At 31.9% G+C, this 21,934-nt stretch overlaps 1 protein-coding gene and 1 non-coding gene across 2 annotated transcripts; one reads left to right on the top strand and one right to left on the bottom strand.

The window, feature by feature from the left end:
- Positions 1 to 481: 481 nt before the first annotated feature.
- On the bottom strand, positions 482 to 2,479 carry LOC122276019 (U-box domain-containing protein 35-like). Its single transcript, XM_043085431.1, has 4 exons — positions 1,889 to 2,479; positions 1,194 to 1,312; positions 973 to 1,088; positions 482 to 837 (listed from the first exon to the last, which is right to left on the bottom strand). The coding sequence occupies exons 1-4, from the start codon at positions 2,253 to 2,255 to the stop codon at positions 606 to 608; spliced, it is 834 nt and encodes a 277-aa protein (XP_042941365.1). The 5' UTR covers positions 2,256 to 2,479; the 3' UTR covers positions 482 to 605.
- Positions 2,480 to 10,552: 8,073 nt separating this feature from the next.
- LOC122277847 lies at positions 10,553 to 10,660 on the top strand. The gene has a single exon (XR_006229155.1). It is a non-coding gene; the product is annotated as a small nucleolar RNA R71 (small nucleolar RNA).
- The last annotated feature ends 11,274 nt before the right edge of the window (positions 10,661 to 21,934 follow it).

The following is a 21,934-nucleotide window of genomic DNA, read 5'->3' as shown; positions in this document are numbered from 1 at the left end:
AGGTTTCATGCACGTTGCTGGTTGTGCATTACTTGTACGTTGCATGTCAGGTATTGCATTAGTGGCTTGAACAGTCATCAGTCACCAATTAAGTAGTGATATGGAAAAGGTTTGTGCTAGGCCGGGAGCTGAACTGGTTCTAAACAAGTCGGGGAGTGTTATTAATGGCGGTGAGCATGGAGTTCTTTCATTGATATAGTTTACGAGGAACTCTGATCTTTGGTGGTGGCATGGTATTGATTGTGTTGCCTTTTTAAGGCTTTCAAGTGCATAAAAAACATGCATGTATGTTCTTAGAGCAACTGCTTTTAATGGGAATGCAGCTACTACTGTGCATTTGTGTAGTTTTGTAGCTGAATTTGGATTGTCCAAAGCTAAAAGAAAAATGGCATTGTTGTTCTACGCGGTCTAAGTTGTTCCAAAGCTACAATTTATGACGATTAATACCAAACCGAAAAAGAAACACAAAACCCAGTGGAAAGATCAGAATCCCAAATAGTGTTCTCAAGATTTTAATGTACAGCATCAGATATTACACTCTAAATCAATCCAAGAGATCTGTCCCTTCTGATCTTGTAGTGTTTCTCTGCAATTATTTGTAACTATTACTTGAACATGGGTTTGAAGCACATGCAGGAAAACGAGTCATTGCGTTGATCTTGCTCTTGTGGAGGCTGCTTGGGAGTATTATCATCAATATTGTCACGTGGAGAAGGGGTCTCGGTCATCTGTTCAATCACTCCTTTTCCTTCACATATGATCTTAACCTCACAACTTACCCGTGCATTCTGCAGCATTTGATCAGCTATCCCACTTCCTCTCCTAGACCTCAATTTCCTATCCATTTTTGAAAAGGAATGAAAAGTTGTGTGTAGATGAGAAAAAAGAAAGAAAAAGTTATTTGGAATGATCACAGAATTATAATTAACTTCTTAAATGGGCTTGCCCGTACTGATAAAGTAAAGATTGTACCTTAGACTGGATTTAGTGGTTCCAACAACCAGCTTTCTAATATTGAGAACAGGAATGAGTTCTAGGATCGCCTTTGCAACCATATCACTTTCGATAAGAATGGTATCGAACTTAACCTGTTTCATTGATTGTATTTAATTTTCTTCAAATTTCATTAAAAGATTAACCTCAAACATAGCTAAGTTAGTATAAAATGATGAATCAAATTGGAGTTTATGTACCCCGAAAGTGGAGCAGGCATCAAGATACTTTTGGAGGAGTTCTCTCCTCTTGCCTCTTTCCTGGGCCATGTAGCTCTCCACTTGCTCTGCACTCACTTGATTCTTTGGAAGCTTTCCTACTAAAATCACCAAGATAGTATATGCATAAGATCCTGGAAAATTTGATGAACTTTAAGATTATAAACTCTCGTTTAAATCTGACACCTTGAAGGTAGCATTCAAAATGGAGCAAGCATGGATGATTCTAATGATTTAAACCCTGGTTTATGATCTATTTTAATGATCAAACCCAGCTCCTGAGCATGGGGCAGGGTCAACTTCATCAAGTACCTTATCTAAATTGTCCCAAAAATTTCCTAAAACCAATGCTTCAGTTCAAATCTAGGCCCTTAAAAAAATGAATTTCAACCGATAGAGTCTGAGAAGAAACAGATCTCTATCATTTTTCCCGCGATTTATGCATGCCACTAGATGTTTTCTCGACAATGACATGTTTCAACCTTTTCTTCGCAAGTCTTCCATAGAGCTAAAAGAATCTCATACAATTCTGTTTGTCTATTGTTGAAAGCAAAGTCACTGGTGGTTAAGGCTCAGGCTGCACATGGCCCAGTTTGACTCACCAACCACAGAGAGAGAGAGAGAGAGAGAGAGAGAGAGAGAGAGAGAGAGAGAGAGAGAGAGAGAGAGAGGTTTACATGGGCTAGGTATGTACTGAACCTCCGGGAAGACATGGATGAGATAGACGACAGTGGAGGGATTAACAGCGTGCTTCAAAGTCCAAGTAAGCGCTTCCATGCTGGACTCGCTCTTCCCCACGGCCACGTACACGCAGTCTTCCCAGTTCTGAACATCCAACGAAAACACACTCCCTTCAAACTCTTCTTTGATGGATCCCATCGGCGGCACTCCATGGTCGATCTCGAAGATTTCGCTCGTACTTTCCTCGATCTCGCACACGCTAGTACTGCTATATGGCTTGAACTGGTTATGGTACCCAGCTGCAGCACCAGCTTCATCGTAAGCCGGCATGTATCCGGTCGCATCCGACAATGACACCGACATCTTTGGCTCACCCTTTTCCGGTAAAAAATTATCACCACGACATCATTGACATGGGTTTTTTATTTATTTGATCTAAATCGCCGGATGTATTTGAAGCAAAAACCAATTCCGTGGGCGAAGGGTCTCGGAGAACCTACAGTACTCGACAAACACAAGCATGGAAACTTTGAAGCAGTCCTTACACAACGTATTCTTATTGTAATAACTTATGCCCTTTTGCTGTTCCGTACCTTTGAAAATATGACTTGCTCGTTTATTTCAACGTGGGGACCGGCCTCAATGTACAATCTCGATGGCGTGATGAAAATTGAGAGCTTGTTTTCAGACTTTGACTTTTCCCGGTTGCCATTTTCCCCAAGGTGAAGGAAGAGACAATATGTTTACATATTTTACCGTTTTCTCGTGTATTGCGCGAATTCACAGCACTGTTTCAGATATGAATAATGATATGATGGTATTTTCGTAAAATGATATTATTTTTATAAATTATTTTATAAAAATATTCTTCATTTAAAACATCATTATATAAAATATTGTATATAAATAGTTTTTTTCTGATTTTGTCAACTCAGTGGTTTCTTATTTTTATTCAAAAAAATAATTTATACATTTATAAAATATATAAATTTTGTATATTTATTTAAAAAAATATGAAACATCCAGAATTCGAATGAAAAGACACTTTTTTCTAAAAAAAATTACCTAAATTTATAGGCTTTAGAAGTTATAATTATATCTACATCACTCCTTTATATATGGGTAGCCCATAGCCTTTTATCAAAGGAGCAAGCGGTCAAACCTCTGAGAGAGAGAGAGGGAGAGAGAGAGACGACACAGCAAACCATTAAACGTGTTAGGTGACCTCAACTGCAAGAATTATTGTAATTAATAACGTGTAAGGTGGGAGGTGTGAATTGTTGGTATTGGGTATTCAATCATACAGTCAATTAATCTATTGGGTATTTGAAGTATTTTCAATATTACTTTCATATTTTAAATGTTATAATTCTTAATGGAATATATGACACATCATCAAAATAATTATATAAAGAGAATTATATATTAGTCTACAAATGAACACAATTTATAAGCTTTTACACAAAATGTAAACAAAATAATTTTCTTATATAAAGAAATAAAATGTGACACCTAAGCCAGAATGAATGATTGTAATAAAAATTAAATATATTAACATTAAAGAGATATAGAATATACGATCAGCACAAAAGAATATCACAACTATTCGAATAGGGTATTTATAAAAAGTCAATTTCATTAATTAGGAAAATCCGCTTCCTGGGAATAATTGTGATCTCTACATAAAATCATCTCAACTAGAGCTTTAAATGAACCAATCTATTCGATAGCATATTCGATAATCGCTCAGTTAAATTCGAATTGAACTCGATTCGTTAAAAAAAAAAAAAGAAAAAAGCTTGTTCGTGAAAGCAGATACCCGCTTGATTTGTAAATGACACATATCCAAAACTCGACTCGACTCAGTTAAGGCTCATTTAGGCTCGCTCGAGTTGACTCGTTAGCTCGACTCGATTAAAATTCATTCATGTATTGATAAATATATACATACACCTATATATACATGTATATATGTATTAGCTAATAATATAAGCATACCACTTTTATAATTAAATATATAATATGTAATCTAATTACTTATGTCTATATAGTGAATACACTTCATAGGTATATTTTATAACTTTTTTAATTAGTTGATAAAATTTAATAATTTCATATACTAGTATATGGGAACTATATATGAAATATATATATGCTATCATATTAAGTATATGTATTAATAATATATGCAGGCATATAAGATATTGTTATTTTGAATAAATATCAACTAGTTAGATATTAATTATTTATAAATTTTTTAAAATTTTATAATTTAATAGAGATTCTACTTGTTAGTTGTATAAATTTAATATTAGTTCTTTTATTTTATTTATTTATTTAATTTATTAATTATTAAATCTTATTAAAAAAAATTCAAGCTCGAATGGAGCCGAGGCTCAACTCGAACTCGTTTGTGGGACAAGCTTAAGATGAGAGTTTAGCTCAACAAGTTGAATGTGAACAAAGAATAAAAAAAAATCTCAAACTCGAATATTTTAAGTCGAGCCAAACTCAGCAAGCCAAAGACCAGCTCGACTTGGCTCGATTACAGCCCTAATCCAACCTTAAAATTGTAGAAGGCTCATAATTTCTATTATTATATCTAATTGATTCCTTGAATTTGTTCTGTTCATATTGATCAATATCCTTTGAATATCACAACCATGTCATTAGAAAAATGTACCCATGCTAGAGGTGTACAAGAAACCGTGGAACTAGCCGTGACCGACTCAGACCGGCCGAAACCACCAAGGAACCGGTAGATGGGTGGCAAAGTTTTAACAAAACCAACTGTTATCATTTCGGTCGCGGTTTGAGGCTAGCTCAAACCGCTGAACCGGCTGATGTAATAATACCTTTTTTTTTTAATTATATCAATATGAAATGACGTCGTTCCACTTAAATTATTTTACTCCTGCATTTGTGTTTTAAATACAAATTAAACGATGTCGTTTGTTATTAAATCAAACGGTGTTGTTTTATCTGTAAGGTGCAAAAAAAAAAAAAAAGTAGAACGGCGCGTTTAGATATTATATCGTCTTCTTCTTCCTCGTTTCTTCGTTTCTAACCCTCTCTCTCTCTCTGCAACTCTCTCTCTCTACTCTCTCAGACGAACGACGCTGATAGGGGGAACCAAGAACCGACCGTGAACCGTCGGAGTCAATATGGCCGGTTGTTCTCCTCCCCATTGATCGGTTTTGGTCGGTTGCTCCACCGCTTTTCCTCTCATCGGTCGGCAGTGGTTTTATCCAAAAATCGCACCAAGTGGGTCGTTTTTCACCCCTAAACCATGTAGCTAAGTCCATGGGAGTTGCATGAGTTTTAAGAGTAGTTTTCATTCACATGACCTGATTATGCCGAAAAATAACGTAGTAGTTGTAACACAGTTTTGATGTGTCGATTATATAAGAAGACAAATTAAAAGAATAGCAGAATGAATAAAAAATTAAAGAAAAATATTAAATGATTAATAGAGAAAAAAAGATTAATTTTAAATGCACATTAACTTGAAGCAAAGTTACTAATAGAAGAAGTACTCAAATTTGACAAACAATAGAGTATCGAGAATCTTTTGCACAAATCCGATATTTTAATTATTATTAATTTATTGAATAACTCAATTGAGAACTTAATTCCCAAAATTTCCAATCAGAAGGTATAGATTTATAAACTAAAATTAAACTAAATATAATTCTTTGAAAAATCATTCATCACTTTTAAAACACATAAATTATTATCTATATTGAGAAAATCTAATGATGACAATATACTCAAGAAGCGATATTGTAGCAAAGAATTAAATTAATATAGATAAATAATTGATCTAAATATAATTAAAGAACCAATATATTCAATAGAAAAAACATGACTGAATCCATAAACAGAATAAATTTTAGGATTATTTGAAGAAAAAAACATCAACAATGAATTTAGAATGATAAAACAAAAGAATTTAGTAATTAAAAATCAAATACATAAATTAAAAATATCATCTAATGTGCAAATTCATCCTTAACCTTATTTGAGAATTTAGTTACCCATGAATATAATAGATAATAAAAATCTCCAGAGAAAAATAAATTAAACGATGGCCATGAAAGTGATTTTTTCTTCTCTTCAAATCTACCTCTTGTGCCTCACCACCTCCTCTATTTCATGTTAATGATATGTTTATATAGGGTAGGAAAGAAACCCTAATGTCTTCATAATTCCCGCATAAAAAAAAAAAAAAAAAAAAAAAAAAAAAAAAAAAAAAAAACTTCACCTAAATTTTAGGACTAATCTTGACAGCCACGTACGCGTTTCCAGAGTTCTAATTTGGAAATCCTTATTAGAGATAAATTTATAGCCCTTTAAGATAGCTTTCTAATTAATTAAGAATCGTATCAATCCAATATGTGAGTAGAAATTTACAGTCAAAATACTAAAGTGTGGCCAGGCTATCTCCTAACAAATTTCAAATTTGGACTTCTTGCAGTTTCTTTTATATTTTTTTTAATTTTTTTTTATCCAAATTACTCTCAAACCCCATGAAAGTCCTCATTTGAATTTGATTGGGTTTTGACTTACTCTTTTATAAACTCTAAAATTAAACAAAAAAAACTGTTTAGGAGTATCCCAACGTAAATAAAAATTCAAGTAAAAAATACACATTAATTTCTATGATTTCTATTCACATTTTAGCATTTTAATCCAATAATATGGTATTTAAAGTGCACTTTTGCGTACTCATTACACCTCCCAACTTACTCATTGCTAGTCTCTAGTAATTCTCATGCCAAAATAACGAAAGAGACAAAAGAAAATCACACACAAAGGCCACTAAATCACATTTTCAAATTCATATATCAAAACAATCTAAAGAATCTAATAATCCATCAAGATCAATCCACCTATAGCAATTCACAGTGTGTGTATGTGTTCCAAGCCATAACCATCTAATCAAAAGATCTAACACATGCAACATCAATAACATCTCAAGCAAAAGGTTCAACTCCATAACTCAAGGGTATAAAAGTGTTTCGTGTGATAATTCTCTTTATGGAGTTGATAATATGTATACACACATTCTCATGAGAAATTAGACAATTATGTACAAGTAACAAACAAATATTGATCTTATGATAGGAATACTAACAAATGAAATTTCCACCACTCTTTCAAAAAACTTACTCAGGATCAGAACGGTCAACACAAAAGATTGTAACGTGGCTTGGGTTCGGGGCTATAAGAAAAAAAAATGATGAAAATGATTCAAAAACTTCCAAGTACATACAAAGGGAGTCTTATTAAATATTTCAGTAGATCAAACTTCTCACTTGATGTACTCTCCAACTTTTCATATCATTGAATAATAATATTTTTCCTTCTTCTTCCTCTTCTCTTTTTTTCTTTTTTCTTTTTTTTCTTTTTTTTCTTTTTTAACAATTTGATGAACAAACATACGCCACTTTGATATTCTTGCCATTTCTACTAAACCTTGACTTATTTTTTTTCTTTTTTTCCTTTTCTTTGCCTTTGAAGCTCACTCAATTGAACATTTTGCAACTTGTACTCTTCTCTTTTTTTCTTCTTTTTTTTAATTGAAAATGATAAAACAAAAAAATGAAAATGTAAATTCCACACCTAGTATATACTTGGAAGTAAAAATGATAGAAAAATTATTGTATAGGTTATACTCCAATATGGAAAGGCATGGATGATGTGGGCATATGAAAAGAAAAAAACTATATGCGTTTATTGGCTCAAAGTTAACTACTAGGGGTCTATGATGGAAAGGGTTAACTTGAAAGGTTTAAACGTTGATCATAAGTTGACCTTCGTCGTATCTCAAGTATATCCACCATCTTACTACAAATCATGTAATGATACTCTCAAAAGAAGTGCCCAATTTAACATATCAATGAACGCTTATCACAATTTACTACATTTGTAGGCTCTCAATCCTCTCCAAAACTCACAAAAATATTTAAGCAAAAGAGTTCTCTAGCTACATGTAAACCATCATCTTACAAGAAAACTTGGATGAGTGCATTAGAAGTTCTGTGAATGCTTCAACAAAAAATAAGTATGGTGGGTTTGATGAATTCACAAAAATGGTTATGAATGAGAATGAGTACACATGTGAAAAGGATGCACGTGTGATGCAAATTTTAAAAAAGTTTGACACATAAAAATATGCTACAGAGTTCCAATAAGTACTTTAAATACTCAATTTGCACCACCACCCCTAACTTAAATGAAACATTGTCCTCAATATTTAAAAATCAAAATTAAATAGGGAGTAACTAAAAATTATAAAATACACTTGATGAGTGACGTGAGTAACTCGCTAAGCACCAAAGATGGTAACTAGAAAATGACAAAATGAAACTAACATGCAAACAAAAATAAAGAAAACAACGGCAAATAAAAAGGAAAAGAAAGAAAATAAGAGAAAATAAAAGTGGAACAAAACAAATAAAATAAATAAAGAAAAACATACCTGCGTGGTGTGGTCAAGGTTGATAGACCGAATCTACAAGTGGAATGTCTTCCACTTTCGAAACTTGCCTATCAATTAATATTTTAAGACGTTGACCATTTATTTTAAAAATCTGATCATTGTTAGGATCCTCTATTTCTACCGCTCCGTTTTCAAAAATATTTTTCATTACAAATGGGTCAATCCACCTAAACCGTAGTTTTCCTTGGTGCTTGTGAAGTCCACAATCATATAAGTATACTCGGTCATTAGGCTCAAATATCTTCATAAGAATATTTTTACCTTGAAATGCTTTTATTTTAATATTATAGATTTTAGACTTTGGCAAATGTTTCAATTTTACTTTTGGTGCTTTCATACTTACAGGAATCTGTCTTTCACCTTTGTTAGACAACTCCTCAAATTTCGATTGCCAAGCCTGTGTGCCATAATCCTGAGTTTTATAAAAAATAGCACAAATATCAGCAACATCAAACGAATCACTAATAGTATCAAACTCAGAATTAACAAGGAAATATTCAAGGGGATCAGAATCATGAGTTGTATGAACTCCCTTGTCTATGAGTGCATCAATCATGTACGTTTGGTGGCACTAATCATCTATTGTCTATTTCTCAATATAGAAAATGTTGACCTCCATGGTCATGTTTCCAAAAGATAGTTTCATCAACCTATTTCTGCAATTAGAGTTAGACTTAACAACTGACTAAGTGTCCAAAATTAAGAAATCAACAAGATAATAAAACTTATCAATTTGGATCAAAACATCCTCAACTATCCATTTAGATTTTTTAACTGAACAATCAGCCAATTGAAGCACAGCAAAAGTAGGCTTAATTTCACCCAAACCAAGCTGCAAATAAATTGAATAAGACAACAAATTAACACTAGCTCCTAAATCTAGCAAGGCTTGCCCAAATTCATAATTCTCAATGCTACATGTAATCGTTGGACAACTAGGATTCTTGTACTTAGGAGGAATTTGCTGCTCAATTAGAGCACTAACTTGCTCTGTTAGAAATGATATCTTTTTAAAATGGTGCTTCATCTTAACTATACACAAATCTTTAAGAACTTTTGCATAGGTGGAACTTGTTTAATAACATGTACAAAATGAAGGTTAATCTTTACCTACCTGAGGTTTTCCAAGATTTCATTACTAGAATCCAAAGTTCGCATATCAGATTTTTAAAGTTTGAGGAAATAGTACCTTAATTGGGCTCTTAATTACTTTGATTTTTTTAGGAAACTCGGTGCTATCATTGCTTTATTTCTCTTCAACATCATCTGACTTATCAATTGTTGGAATATGTAAGGACTTGCCACTTCTTGTTACAGTGGCATTGACCTCTTTCAAATTTCCTTGATCCATATATTGACCTTGGGGTGTGGATTGAGGTTGAGAAGGGAACTTGCCACGCTTATTCACACTCTAGTAACTCATCATCTTGGATACATAGCTTTTTATCTTCTTGTTTTTTTCAACAACCTGCATAATCAAAATTTAATAAAAAAATTCAAAATTTTGATTAGTTTTAGTCTGCGTCTCAATAAAAGTATGTAAAGTATCTTCTAAGGAGTTCCTAGAAGAAGAAGATGCATGATATGGTGCAGGATATGATCTAGGGGATTGTGCAGGTGGCTGGTTTACAGACTTCCAGCTAAAGTATGGGTGATTTCTCCAACTAGAATTATATGTATCTGAATATGGTTAAAAGGGTTTTTTATACATACCAAGAGAATTGCAATGTTCCTCATACACTACTCTCATCTCAACAAGCGTTAAGCAATCTTGTGTAAGATGATCTACTCACTGACAAATAAAACAAAGTTTAGAGGCATCAACTTGGGGAATAATACGAGCTGTCATAGTTTCCTTCATCTTCAATGCCTCTAACTCTCTAGTTAGGCCACCATCCTTAGCTTCAAGTTATCTTCTTCTTTGAGATGATAGATGCCTTCACAAGAATGAGTTTGATTAGAGCATGCTCGATTGGTACTGTCAAAAGCATTTGGTTATGTCCAACTGTGAGCTTTTTCTACAAGTTCATTCAAATACTCTATTGCCTCATTCGAGTCCTTCTGTAAAAACTCACTATTACACATCATTTCAATAAATTAACCATCTCTAGGAGTGAGGCCTTCATAAAAATAGCTAACTAGACACCAGCTTTCATAACCATGATGGGGACACAAGTTAAGTAACTCTTTAAAAGTTCTCATGCTTGATATAAAGTCTCACTATCTTTTTATGTGAAGTTTGAGTTTTGCCTTTTCAAAGTAGTAGTCTTATGATGAGGAAAGTATTTATTAAAAAACATTTGGGTCATCTCAGCTCATGACCTAATCAACCGTGGTCTCAATGAATACATCAAACTCTTCGCATTATCCTTTAGTGAAAAAGGAAATAACTTAAATTGAACAATATCTACAATGCTAAGTTGACCATGAAATGTAGCAACAACTTATTCAAACTCCTTAATATGCACATATGAATTTTCACTCTCAAAACAATGAAAAGTAGGGGAAAGTTGTATTATACTTGATTTGAAATCCATTGGAGAAATATTTGGTGGAAATATAATGCATAATGGTATTGCTATGCGTGTAGGGTGAAGGTACTCATGTAGAGTACCTTCACTCTATGGTGTTGCTATTCGTGCACACTCATTTTTTTGGGACTATATGGATTATTAAATAAATGATTAGAAAAATTAAACTCTGACTCTAACATTGGTCTACAAGCAAACCGACCCAATGCATCTCTATACCTATGCATGCAAGATAGAGAAAAAAATGATACACTAAAAAAAACTACAAAAAGAAAAAGAAAATAAAATAAAGATGCGGCAAACTAAAAATGGGAACGAAGTTTCTACATTTACAAACTGCTGAAAAGAAAAACTATCTAACAATTATTCTATCGTCTTCTCGGCAACGACGTCAAAATTTAATTACGCCCAAAGAATAACACGGTAGCTGTAGCATAGTTTTGAAGTGTCGATTTTATAGGGAGACAAATTAAAAGAATAGTAGAAAGAATAAAGAAATTAAAGAAAAATATTAAACAATTAATACTGAACAAAGATTAATTTTAAATGTAAATTAATATGAAGCAAAGTTACTAACGGAATAAGTACTCAGATTTGACTAACAGTAGAGTGTCAGGAATCCTTTGCACAAATCTGGTATTTTAATTATTATTAATTCATTAAATAACTCAATTGGGAACTTAATTCTCAAAATTTCAAATCGGAAGGTATAGATTTATAAATCAAAATTAAACTAAATGTAATCCTTTGAAAAATCATTCATCACTTTTAAAACACATAAATTATTATCCCTATTGAAAAAATCTAATGACGAAAATATACTCAAAGAGCAATATTGCAGCAAAATACTAAATCAATATAGATAAATAATTTATTCAAACATAATTAAATAACTAATCCATTCAATAGAAAAAACATGATTAAATATATAAACAGAATAAATTTTATAATTATTTGAAAAAAAAAGATTAACAATAAATTGAGAATGATAAAACAAAAGAGTTTAGTAATTGAAAATCAAATACATAAATTAAAAATACTATCTAATGTGCAAGTTCATCCTTAGTCGTACTTGAGAATGAATAACAAAAATCTCCAGGAAAAAATAAAGCAAATGGCTGCCATAGAAGTGATTTTTTCCTCTATTCAAATCTACTTTTTGTTCCTCACCTCATCCTCTATTTTGTGACAATGATATACTTATATAAGGTAGAAAAGAAATCCTAATGTCTTCATAATTCTGGCATAAAAAAATGAGTTTTGCTATATACAAGTACAGTCGCACACTAATCTGTATACTAATACTAATTTATTCATACTTAAAAGTTAAATTAACACTGTTTTTAATAAAATCTACTTTTTGACCAATCACATCACATTTGCAACTATATTTTTCCTAAAAAAATACCTAAATTTTAGGGCTAATTTTGGAAGCTATGTACACACTTTAGGAATTTGAATTTAGAAATCCTTATTAGAGGAAAAATTTATAAGCCTTTAAAATAGCTTTCTAATGCATTAAGAATCGTATCAATCTGATATGTGAGTAGAAAGTTACGGTCAAAATACTAAAATATATCCAGGCTGTCTCCTAGGAAATTTTGGATTTGGACTTCTTGAAGTTTCCTTTTATGATTTTTTTTTCTTAATCCAAATTGCTCTCAAACCCCATGAAAGTCCTAATTTGAATTTGACTGGGTTTTGACTTGTTCTTTTATAAACTCTAAAATTAAACATAAAAAACTGTTTAGGAGTATCCTAACGTAAATAGAAACTCAATTTAATAATACACATTAATTCATTTGATTTCTATTCACATTTTAGCATTTTAATCTAATAATAGAGTATTTAGAGTGCACTTTTGTGTACTCATCATGACCTGAAGTACTGGGAGAGAGATCGATGTTTATGATCAACGTGTTCTTGGCAAACCTATGATCATAAAATTATGAAGGAATGAATATTGAACAAAAGGTCGCACAATGAAGCTGATCATCACGATTGAGTATTCATGCCAGAGGTCCATGATCGATTGGAACTAAAAAAAAAAAATTAATCAGTATTATAAATATTAGAGCTCAATATTCGTGGAGGGTCTTACACCTTCAATCTTCATAATTCATTCACAAAATACATGATTAATTAACCCTATTATCAGACTATCAGTACCCAAGTAGTGATGCAAAATGGTCAACCCAATTTATTGGTCTAAACGATGGTCGAAATTAGAGGTTGCGCAAAAAAGATGGACAGTGCATGTCCGGCCTTTCTAACATACCCAGTATTTCCCCAAAGAGGGTCAAACTTTAGACTTTGATCCGGTCGGCTAACAGTTTGGAGTTCATCAACAAGTCGCAGTCAAATATATATGGCTCATTTTAACTCACATGTGAGTTGCTTTCACAGTTAGGTCAACTGATGCAGAGGATCAAGAGGATTGAGGTCCAATGATGAGGCTCAACGGATAGATGTGATGTTAAAAGTACTGGAATACTTCTGTAAATGCAAAAATTAGCTAGGATTAGATGACTAAATGATAATATTTATCTTATCATTATATTTGTAATTTTTGAATGAATATAAAATAATTATCGACTTTATCTCTAAACAATATTGAGTTTATATAGAAACCTTAGACGTTATTTATATAAGTCATTTAGGTAAAAATTGAGTCTACAAGGATCTGCATTTATTTGGAACATAAGTTGAACAGAAATCAGTCAATGTAGAATAGAGTTATCACGAAAGGTTAGCAATTCGTCAGGAGACGTCCTTGCGACAAATTCTATCCGTCAATAGAATCCTATTTCAACTGGAACTCTTACCAGACTGTTTATTTAAGAGACCCTATTGGTTAAGATTTGTAAGAATTCAGATCTACATATTTTTTAGAGCACTTTCTAATGCATATTTTGGTGAGAAAATTTCATAGTGATTTTTTATATTTGTGATCTCTCTTTGAGTGTAATCGTGTTTCAAGTGTGAAGCAGTATTGATTGGATTTCAGCTACTAAAGTTCTAGGAGTGAAGTCAATAGTTTGAAAATCGCCAGAGGTTCTGGCTGCTACTGCAGTAGAAGACAAATGAGTTATTTGTTAGACAAGTAAGAGAGTCAAGTTATAAAAGTTTTGTAATTAAGAATTACTTTTAATTAATTTTCAAACAATAAGATTAACTTTCATGGGTTTGGCTGCCCCATAAGGTTTTACCTTTAAAGAGTTTTTTAAAAGATTTTCTTTCGTAACCAATCGTTGTGTCTTACAAGTTTGATTATTATTTTTTAAGTATTTGATTCTTTTAATAATCATAATATTGAGCTATAACCAATTTGTTCAAGGAAATTGGTAGAAAATTTCGTTGTTTTACAGGGGTACATTGAGAATTTCAATTGGCATTAGAGCCATATAAACTCATTTGAATGTGATCCGTACTCTTGTAGATCATGTCGACGTCATTATATATTCTACCACACTTCAATGGGGGAAATTATGTTTATTGGAAAGCTTTTGAGGGTTTTTCTCAAGTCTTTGGATGAACGTGTATAATATTCGATTGAACGAGGATGGACTAAACCCATGACATCTATAAATGTTTGGACAAAAGATGAAATCAACAATTGCAATTGGAATAACAAAGGATTTAACACTATTTTCATGGCGGTATCCCCCAAAAAATTTAAAAGAATCTCTATGTGTGAGATTGCTAAAAAATTTTGGGATATTTTAGAGGTTACAAATAAAGACACAAGAATAGTAAAAAATTCAAAATTGCATATGCTAACCTCAAAATTTGAAGAGATTAAAATATTGAAAGATGAGAGTTTTAATGATTTTTATACTAAACTGAATGATATTGTGAATTCCAGTTTTAATATTAATGAGAATGTGGAGCACTCAATGGTCGTGAGGAAGATTTTGATATCTCTACTTGAAACATTTTGGCCTAAGGTTACTGCCATTGAGGAAAGTAAGGATTTGGATACAATAAAAGTTGAAGAGCTGGTCGATTCTTTACAAACGTATGAATCCTCAATTCCTCAAATAAAAAAAGGTAAGTTCATTGCTTTCAAAATAGTAAAAGAGGATCAAGATGATTTTTCTATTGAAGAAAATTTTAACAATAAGGATATAGATCTCATAGCAAGAAAGTTCAAAAAATTTATGTATAAGAAAAAGTCTAGTGGAAAGCAAAAAAGAGGTAAAGAATTTTCTATAAAGAAAAATTATTCTGAAAAATAGAATAAAGAAAAATCTGAAAAAATTGATAAAGTAAAATGTCATGAATACTTAGGATATGGTTATATAAGATTTGAATGTCCAAATTTCAAGAAAAGTAAAGGAAAAATATTAAATGTCACGCTAAGTGACGGTTCTGATTTTGAAAGTTCAAGCTTATTTTCTGATAATGAAAAATCTTTTTTGACTTTTTTTACAATTATGAATGATTTTTCTGAAATTGCACTAACAAAATCTGGAAGTGGTTGTGATTACAATGATTCGAATGTATCACTTGTTGATGCTGACTAAAAATTAAATTTACAGGAAGCATACAATGATGTGTGTAAAAAAGTGATCAAATTAAAGAAACTCAATAAGAAACTGTACAATAGATTTACTACTGTGGAGAATGATAAAAACAATCTTTTTGAAACATTAAAAATTTTTGGTATTGAAGTATCAAGATTAAAAGATCAAAAGATTGTACTAGAAAAAGAATTAGAAAAGTTTCAAATGTGCAAGCAAAAAACAGCAACACAGAAATTAGATGAGATATTGAGTTTTTAGAAGTCGAGTTGTGATAGATCTAGCCTAGAATACACAACTTTCCAAGACAAATATCCTATCCGCTGCCACTATCTCTAAGGGTATTGTCTTTGTAAAAACAAGCCAAGTTATGGATGATCTAAAAGAAGTCGCTTCAAAGTCAAATATTTTTGGAAAGTTTCGTGGAAAATCAACCTCAAAAAGACCGATTCGATGTAAGTTTATTCCTACTTATCATTATTGTGGTGTTGTTGGTCATATAAGACCATATTGATTTAACTTGAATAAAGTGCAAAAAATTGAAGGTGAAAGAAACCCAAAAAGGAAATGGAAGAGTCTAGATAATCAAGTTTGTGATATGAGTCAACAAATCAACTTCTTAAGTGTTAAACTTGTGAACTAACAGATTTTTGCTTTCAAAATAAAGAAAAGATCATATAAAGTAGTGTTGATGAAAAGAATAGCCCAAATTTAAAGTAAAGTGGGTGGTCAAAGAAAATGCCATGTCATATTAATTGATAGGACCTTTTATATGTTCTTGCATTCATTGCATATCATTAGTCTATGACATGCATGTTATTTTTTTATTTTTGTTTTATTTTGTGTATGTTTCAGTTTTTCAGTTTTGGAATACAAAAAAAACATATATATACTATTTTTTCTAATTTGGTTCAAAGTTTTTCTTTAAGGAATGTACATGCTTGATATGTCAAAATTTGAATACTTTTGTTCTCACTTACTAAATTCTTGAACTTATGCATTTCTCTACTTTGTGCAATTCATTTTATGCATACTAACCTTATGGATTATCTTGGTAAAATTCATTTACAAAGTACTGTGAGTAACTTATATGTATGCATATTATAATTAAAGTTTATATTGTTTAATGAGATGCTCACCATAGAAGGGGTCCATGCATTAAATTGACTAATACTAGTTAAACCTAGTACATTAATAAAGAGTTCTCCCATTGTCAAATATAAAGAGTTGACCTATATAAAAAAATTTGACATTAAATTATTGTAGAAAAAGACTAACACCCTATACGGATCTATCTCCTTAAGTCCTTATAGTAAGAATTGTTGTTCTAATCATTTTGAAAAAAGATAAGCAACAAAAATTGACATAAAAATGGGGGGTTGTGCAAACTAGTATTTGGAGGATATGTTCATGTATCTAGCTCCTAGTATAAAGTTTAACTTTTGAGTAGCCCCTAGTATAAAGTTTAACTTTTGAGGTGAGTGACAATCTCTTATGAACATCTATAAGAAGAAAATACTCATGAATAATATTATCAAAACTATATTGAAAGGAAAAAGAAATAAAGAGTTACTACCTTATATTAGTTTGCTCACTCACACACTCACATGAACTTTGATATTAATGATTTTATGAGAAGTGAACATTCATGGTGATTGTTACAAATAAGATGTGTACTCTATTGAATTTGTTTTGTGAGTAACACTGTGTTTGAACTAAGATACATTTAAGCATGTTACTTGCTTTATTGTTTATATAAATAAAAAAATAAAAAAATTAAATTACATTATTTTTATTTTCTAATTATTAAATAAAATAAATAAAATGATAAAAATATAAAAAATATATATATTTTTTGGGTTAGTGTTAGGCACTTATGATTCTGGAGTAAAAGTTTGGATGTTGGTCTAAGTCTAAGACATGTTTTCTAGTTTAACAGTATAAGTCCTAGTGGGACTCTATACCTCAAGACATGTGCACGAACATTATTCACTTAAGTGACTCAAGTGACTTAAGTCACTACTAAAGCGCCCAGGCTTTCCCCTCTTTTTTCTCGAAATCACTCACACTCATAGGACCTTAGCCTCATCGCGCAAGTCTGTGCCATCTGCATCTCATTCACATCTCATTCATTTTTTTTTTTTTTGGAATTAATACTCAATCCCGAGTATTTTGGTATACGATTCTCTATCATGGTAAGACTCCTATTTTTTTAAATCTTTCTCATTCTCTAAGTCTAGGGCTCAGCACATATGTATGGAGATTGGAATTTTGGTTGTTATTTCGTGATGTTGGGGCTAGAATACTTTGGATATTTGAATATTTGTTCATATAAGATTATTTTATACATGTATTGAGGACGATTTTTTGTGAGTTATGTGATTATACATGTTGATTTTATCCCAGTGCATACTAAGTGTTTGTATTTATTCCTCAACCAAGTCACACTACTTATTTGTGCATATTTGTAGTGGTTATCTTATTCATACAACTAGAACATAAGTGTGATTGGTCCGTGTAGAAAGTTGAGACTATTTCGAGTTGTTTATCATGTCTTGTTAGAGTAGTGACAAAAATGGAGAGTATTAGAAGAAAGATTTTGGTATTGTGAAATTTAGGGAAAGTTTGAGTAAGTAGGAGTTTAATGAATTTGTTGAGGGGGAGTTGGAAGATATTTTTTTATTTTTGCTAGATATAAGTTTTTATTCTTGATTATTTACTTGGAATTTCTACTCAGCTTCTTAGTTTGCTATTTGTGATTTTGACAGGTTTTATATTACATTCATCAAGTTGGTTTTGTTACCAATCTGTCAAATGTGGAGATTGTAAAGGTAAAAGTTGACTAGGATTAGATGACTAAGTGATAATGTTTATCTTATCATTATATTTGTAATTTTCGGATGAATGTAAAATAATTATCGACTTTATCTATAAATAACATTGAGTTTATCTAGAATTCTTAGAAGTTGTTTAGATAAGTCATTTATGTAAAAATCGAGTCAATGAGGATATGCATTTATCTAGAAAATAAGCTGAACATAAATCAATCATTACAGAAAAGAGTTATCGCGAAATGTCAGCAATTCGTCAGGAAACGTCCTCGAGACATATTCTATCTATCAGCAAAATCCTACTTCATTTGGAACTCTTTCCAAATTGTTTATTTAAGAGATCCTATTGCTTAGGATCTGAATGGATTCAGATCTACATATTTTGGTAAAAAAAACTCCTTAGTGAATTTTCATATTTGTGATCTCTCTTTGAGTGTAATTGTGCTTCAAATATGAATAATTATTGATTGGATTTCGACCACTGGAGTTCTAGGAGGAAAGTCAATAGTTTGAAAATCGTTAAAGGTTTTGACTGCTACTGCGATGTAAGACAAATGAATCATTTGTCTGGATAAGTAAGAGAATCAACTTAAGAATATTTTGTAATTGAGAATTACTTGTAATTGATTTTCAAATAATAAGATTGACTTTTTTGGGTTTAGCTGCTCCGTAAGGTTTTACCTTTAAAGAGTTTTTTAAAGGGTTTCCCCTCATAATCAATCGTTGTGTCTTGCAAGTTTGATTATTTTCTTTAAATATTTGATTCGTTTAATAATCATAATATTGAGATCTAACCAATTTGTTCAAGGAAATTGATTGACAATTTCGTGATTTTACAGGAATATATTGGAAATTTCAACTTCGAATAGGTAGACCAGCACAAAATCGGCGAGAAAAGATGAGTATTCCTAAGATTTGAGGGAGAGGCGGTATTCATCGGATTTAAGCGAAAAGCGACAGATGTGGACAGAAGTGGTATTCCTCGAATTTGGATGAAGAGACTTATTTCTTGGTTGGGCGAGGAGAAATGACGGTGTTAGTATATTTTTCCCATAACTTGGGCTACATGTGTTAGAATATGCATATGACACCAATCAAGAAAGCTCTTTTCGACATGCACGTTGTGGTCACTACATTCTACTTGGAAGGCATCTTGTTGATTCCAAAACCAGTTTTTTTTTTTTGTCCGAATTGTCATTTTTAGTTAACTCTTTCATTTTTAGTTAATTTTATTCTATAGTAATGTTTATCTTTAGTAACAATTTTATTCCGGATTCTTAGACTATATTTTAACAATATTTATCTTATTTAGTATTTCACTATTTCACCGTAATTGTAATTTTGCCTTTTCTGTTAGCTATTTAAGCTTGACTTGGGGGCTTCATAAGGAAATATATTCAATTTATTTTATGGTAAAAACCTAATCTCAAAATTTATCTCAAACTTCATCTTTGTTTGCGATTTCTTTCAATCTCTCAATCTTTAACTTCCATTGTCTAATTAGCCATCAGAATAATCTCCTATTTTGCCCTAGCTTCATTTGGCATCAGATCTTTAGTGTTTTCCTAGGATGAATTATTGTCAGTTTTCATGGCTGGCGGTAAAGGTTGTAGTCGATGTGGATAGGTTCAGAATGAGGCAATCCCTCCCCCCAATCGTAACGTATGGGATGAGACGATTGCAAATTTGTAAAGGCAAATAGCAGAATTATCTCAGTGTCATGAGGCACAAAACCTAGAGGGTCAAACTTATGATTAAGAGTCTGAATCCAGTTTTGAGAACCCGTATCATAATTGTGCTCCTTTTTGGGAGTACTGTGATAGCGAGGAGCGAGGTGGAGACTTTAGCATCATAGTGAATTTATTGGAATTTTCTGGCACTCTAAAGGCGGAGGGCTTCATTAATTGGTCGCACAAAGTGGAACGTATCTTTGACTACAAGGATGCCTAGATCGTATGAAGATGAAACTAGTTGTCATCATACAAGGGCCGAGTGTCTACCAGTGGGAGTAGTTGAAGCGGTCTCGAGAGTGATAGGGTAAATCCAAGATTGGCGACTGGGAGAAGATGAAGAAAAAGATGAAGGGTCACTTTTTTCCCTTCGAATATACTTAGACATTGTTTAGTGACTTCACACGTTGAATAAGGGAATAAAATCTGTTGATGGTTACACCAAGGAGGAAAGACTTGAAGACCTAGGCTTTAGAGTTTACTTACCATAATTTCTTAGTACTCTATAGGTTGAAGGTTTTATTGATGTGTTGCTTGAGATCGAGTGAGATTACTACTCTAAGGAAGAAGTATTCGAAGAGGAACATTCTTCCATAGGATGAAAGTTGGAACCCTACACCGTTTTACGATACCTATCCCGATGAAGATGTAGTTGTGGAAGAGAATTGCTTTTTCTAAAAATATAAAAAATTCTAAAAAGGAAGATGGTGGTGAAATTTTGAAGATTGAAGATGAAATAACTTTTGAGCCACTTGCTTATGTTGATTTTCTAGGAATTGAGGAGTTCTTTTTAAGTTCTCCAAGGAAAAATATTATTTTTAGATTCGGTACGTGGGATGGAGATTTGATTTTAGACTATGAGATGCTTGACACTATTTTATTTCAACCTGATTAAATCTATGTCAACTTTGTCATGATTGTTGGGACAGGACTCCAAAACAAGAGAAAGATGAGTTTAACTGGACATCGAAAAGACTGAGATAAGAAGATTTTGAATTCAAGAACGAATTCTCTTCAACCTGGTTAGAATGATGAAAGTATGCGAGTCAAACTTTATATGAAAAAAAAAGTCCGAGTCCAGAACCTACGTGGGTTGTACCTTCTAGATGCTTACATGAACTAGAGGGCAAGTTCTTTCTAACCCAAAGAGACTGATGTAGGAGGATCGAGGTCCAATGATGAGGCTTAATGGACAGATGCGACGTTAAAACCATTGGACAACTTCGAGGAGGTAGACCAATGCAAAACAAACATGAAGAGATAAATATTCTTAAGATTTGAGCGAGAAGCAGCATATTTGGACAAGAATCGGTATTCATCAGATGTGGGTGAGAAGTAGTATTCCTCGAATTTGGGTGAGGAGACTTATTCCTTGGTTGGGTGAGGAGAAGTGACGGTGTCAGTATATTTTTCACATAGCTTGGGCTACATGTGTCAAAATTGCGCATATGATCCCAATATGAAAACCTCTCTTCAACATGCATGTCATGATCACCACACTCTGCCTAGTAAGCCCCTTGTGGACAACAAAATCAATCATTTTTCATTCTAAATTGTCACTTTTAGTTAACTATTTTATTTTGAGTTAATTTTAGTAATGGTTATCTTTAATAATGATTTTATTCCATACCATTAGACTATATTTTAAAAATAGATATCTTATTATGTATTTTACTATATTTTGGCCTAAATTACAATTTTATCTTTCTTATTAGTTATTTAAGTCTGATTTGTGAGTTTTAGAAGGGGATATATTCAATTTATTTTATAGTAAAACCTTAATTTAAATTTTTTTTATCTATTTACAATTTTTTTTAATCTCAATATTTAATTTTTTTATTATTTAACTAGTTGTCAGAATAATCTGGAATTGTACCCGAGGTGACCATCTTGGCTAATTTCCGAGATGCATTTTATAATTA

This window comes from Carya illinoinensis, chromosome 9 (assembly GCF_018687715.1).
Source record: "Carya illinoinensis cultivar Pawnee chromosome 9, C.illinoinensisPawnee_v1, whole genome shotgun sequence".
NCBI classification, from domain to species: Eukaryota; Viridiplantae; Streptophyta; class Magnoliopsida; order Fagales; family Juglandaceae; genus Carya; species Carya illinoinensis.
Note: the sequence above shows the minus strand (reverse complement) of the source record. Positions and strands in the feature narration are given on the sequence as shown.

Bases quoted from the DNA above. Each gene is read 5' to 3' on its own strand.
- LOC122276019 (XM_043085431.1), bottom strand. From the start codon at position 2,255: ATGTCGGTGTCATTGTCGGATGCGACCGGATACATGCCGGCTTACGAT. The intron at 1,313-1,888 runs GTAAACCTCTCT...TGGTGATTTTAG, and splicing joins TCAGTACATACCTAGCCCAT to TAGGAAAGCTTCCAAAGAAT. The intron at 838-972 runs GTACAATCTTTA...AAAAATGGATAG, and splicing joins ACCACTAAATCCAGTCTAAG to GAAATTGAGGTCTAGGAGAG.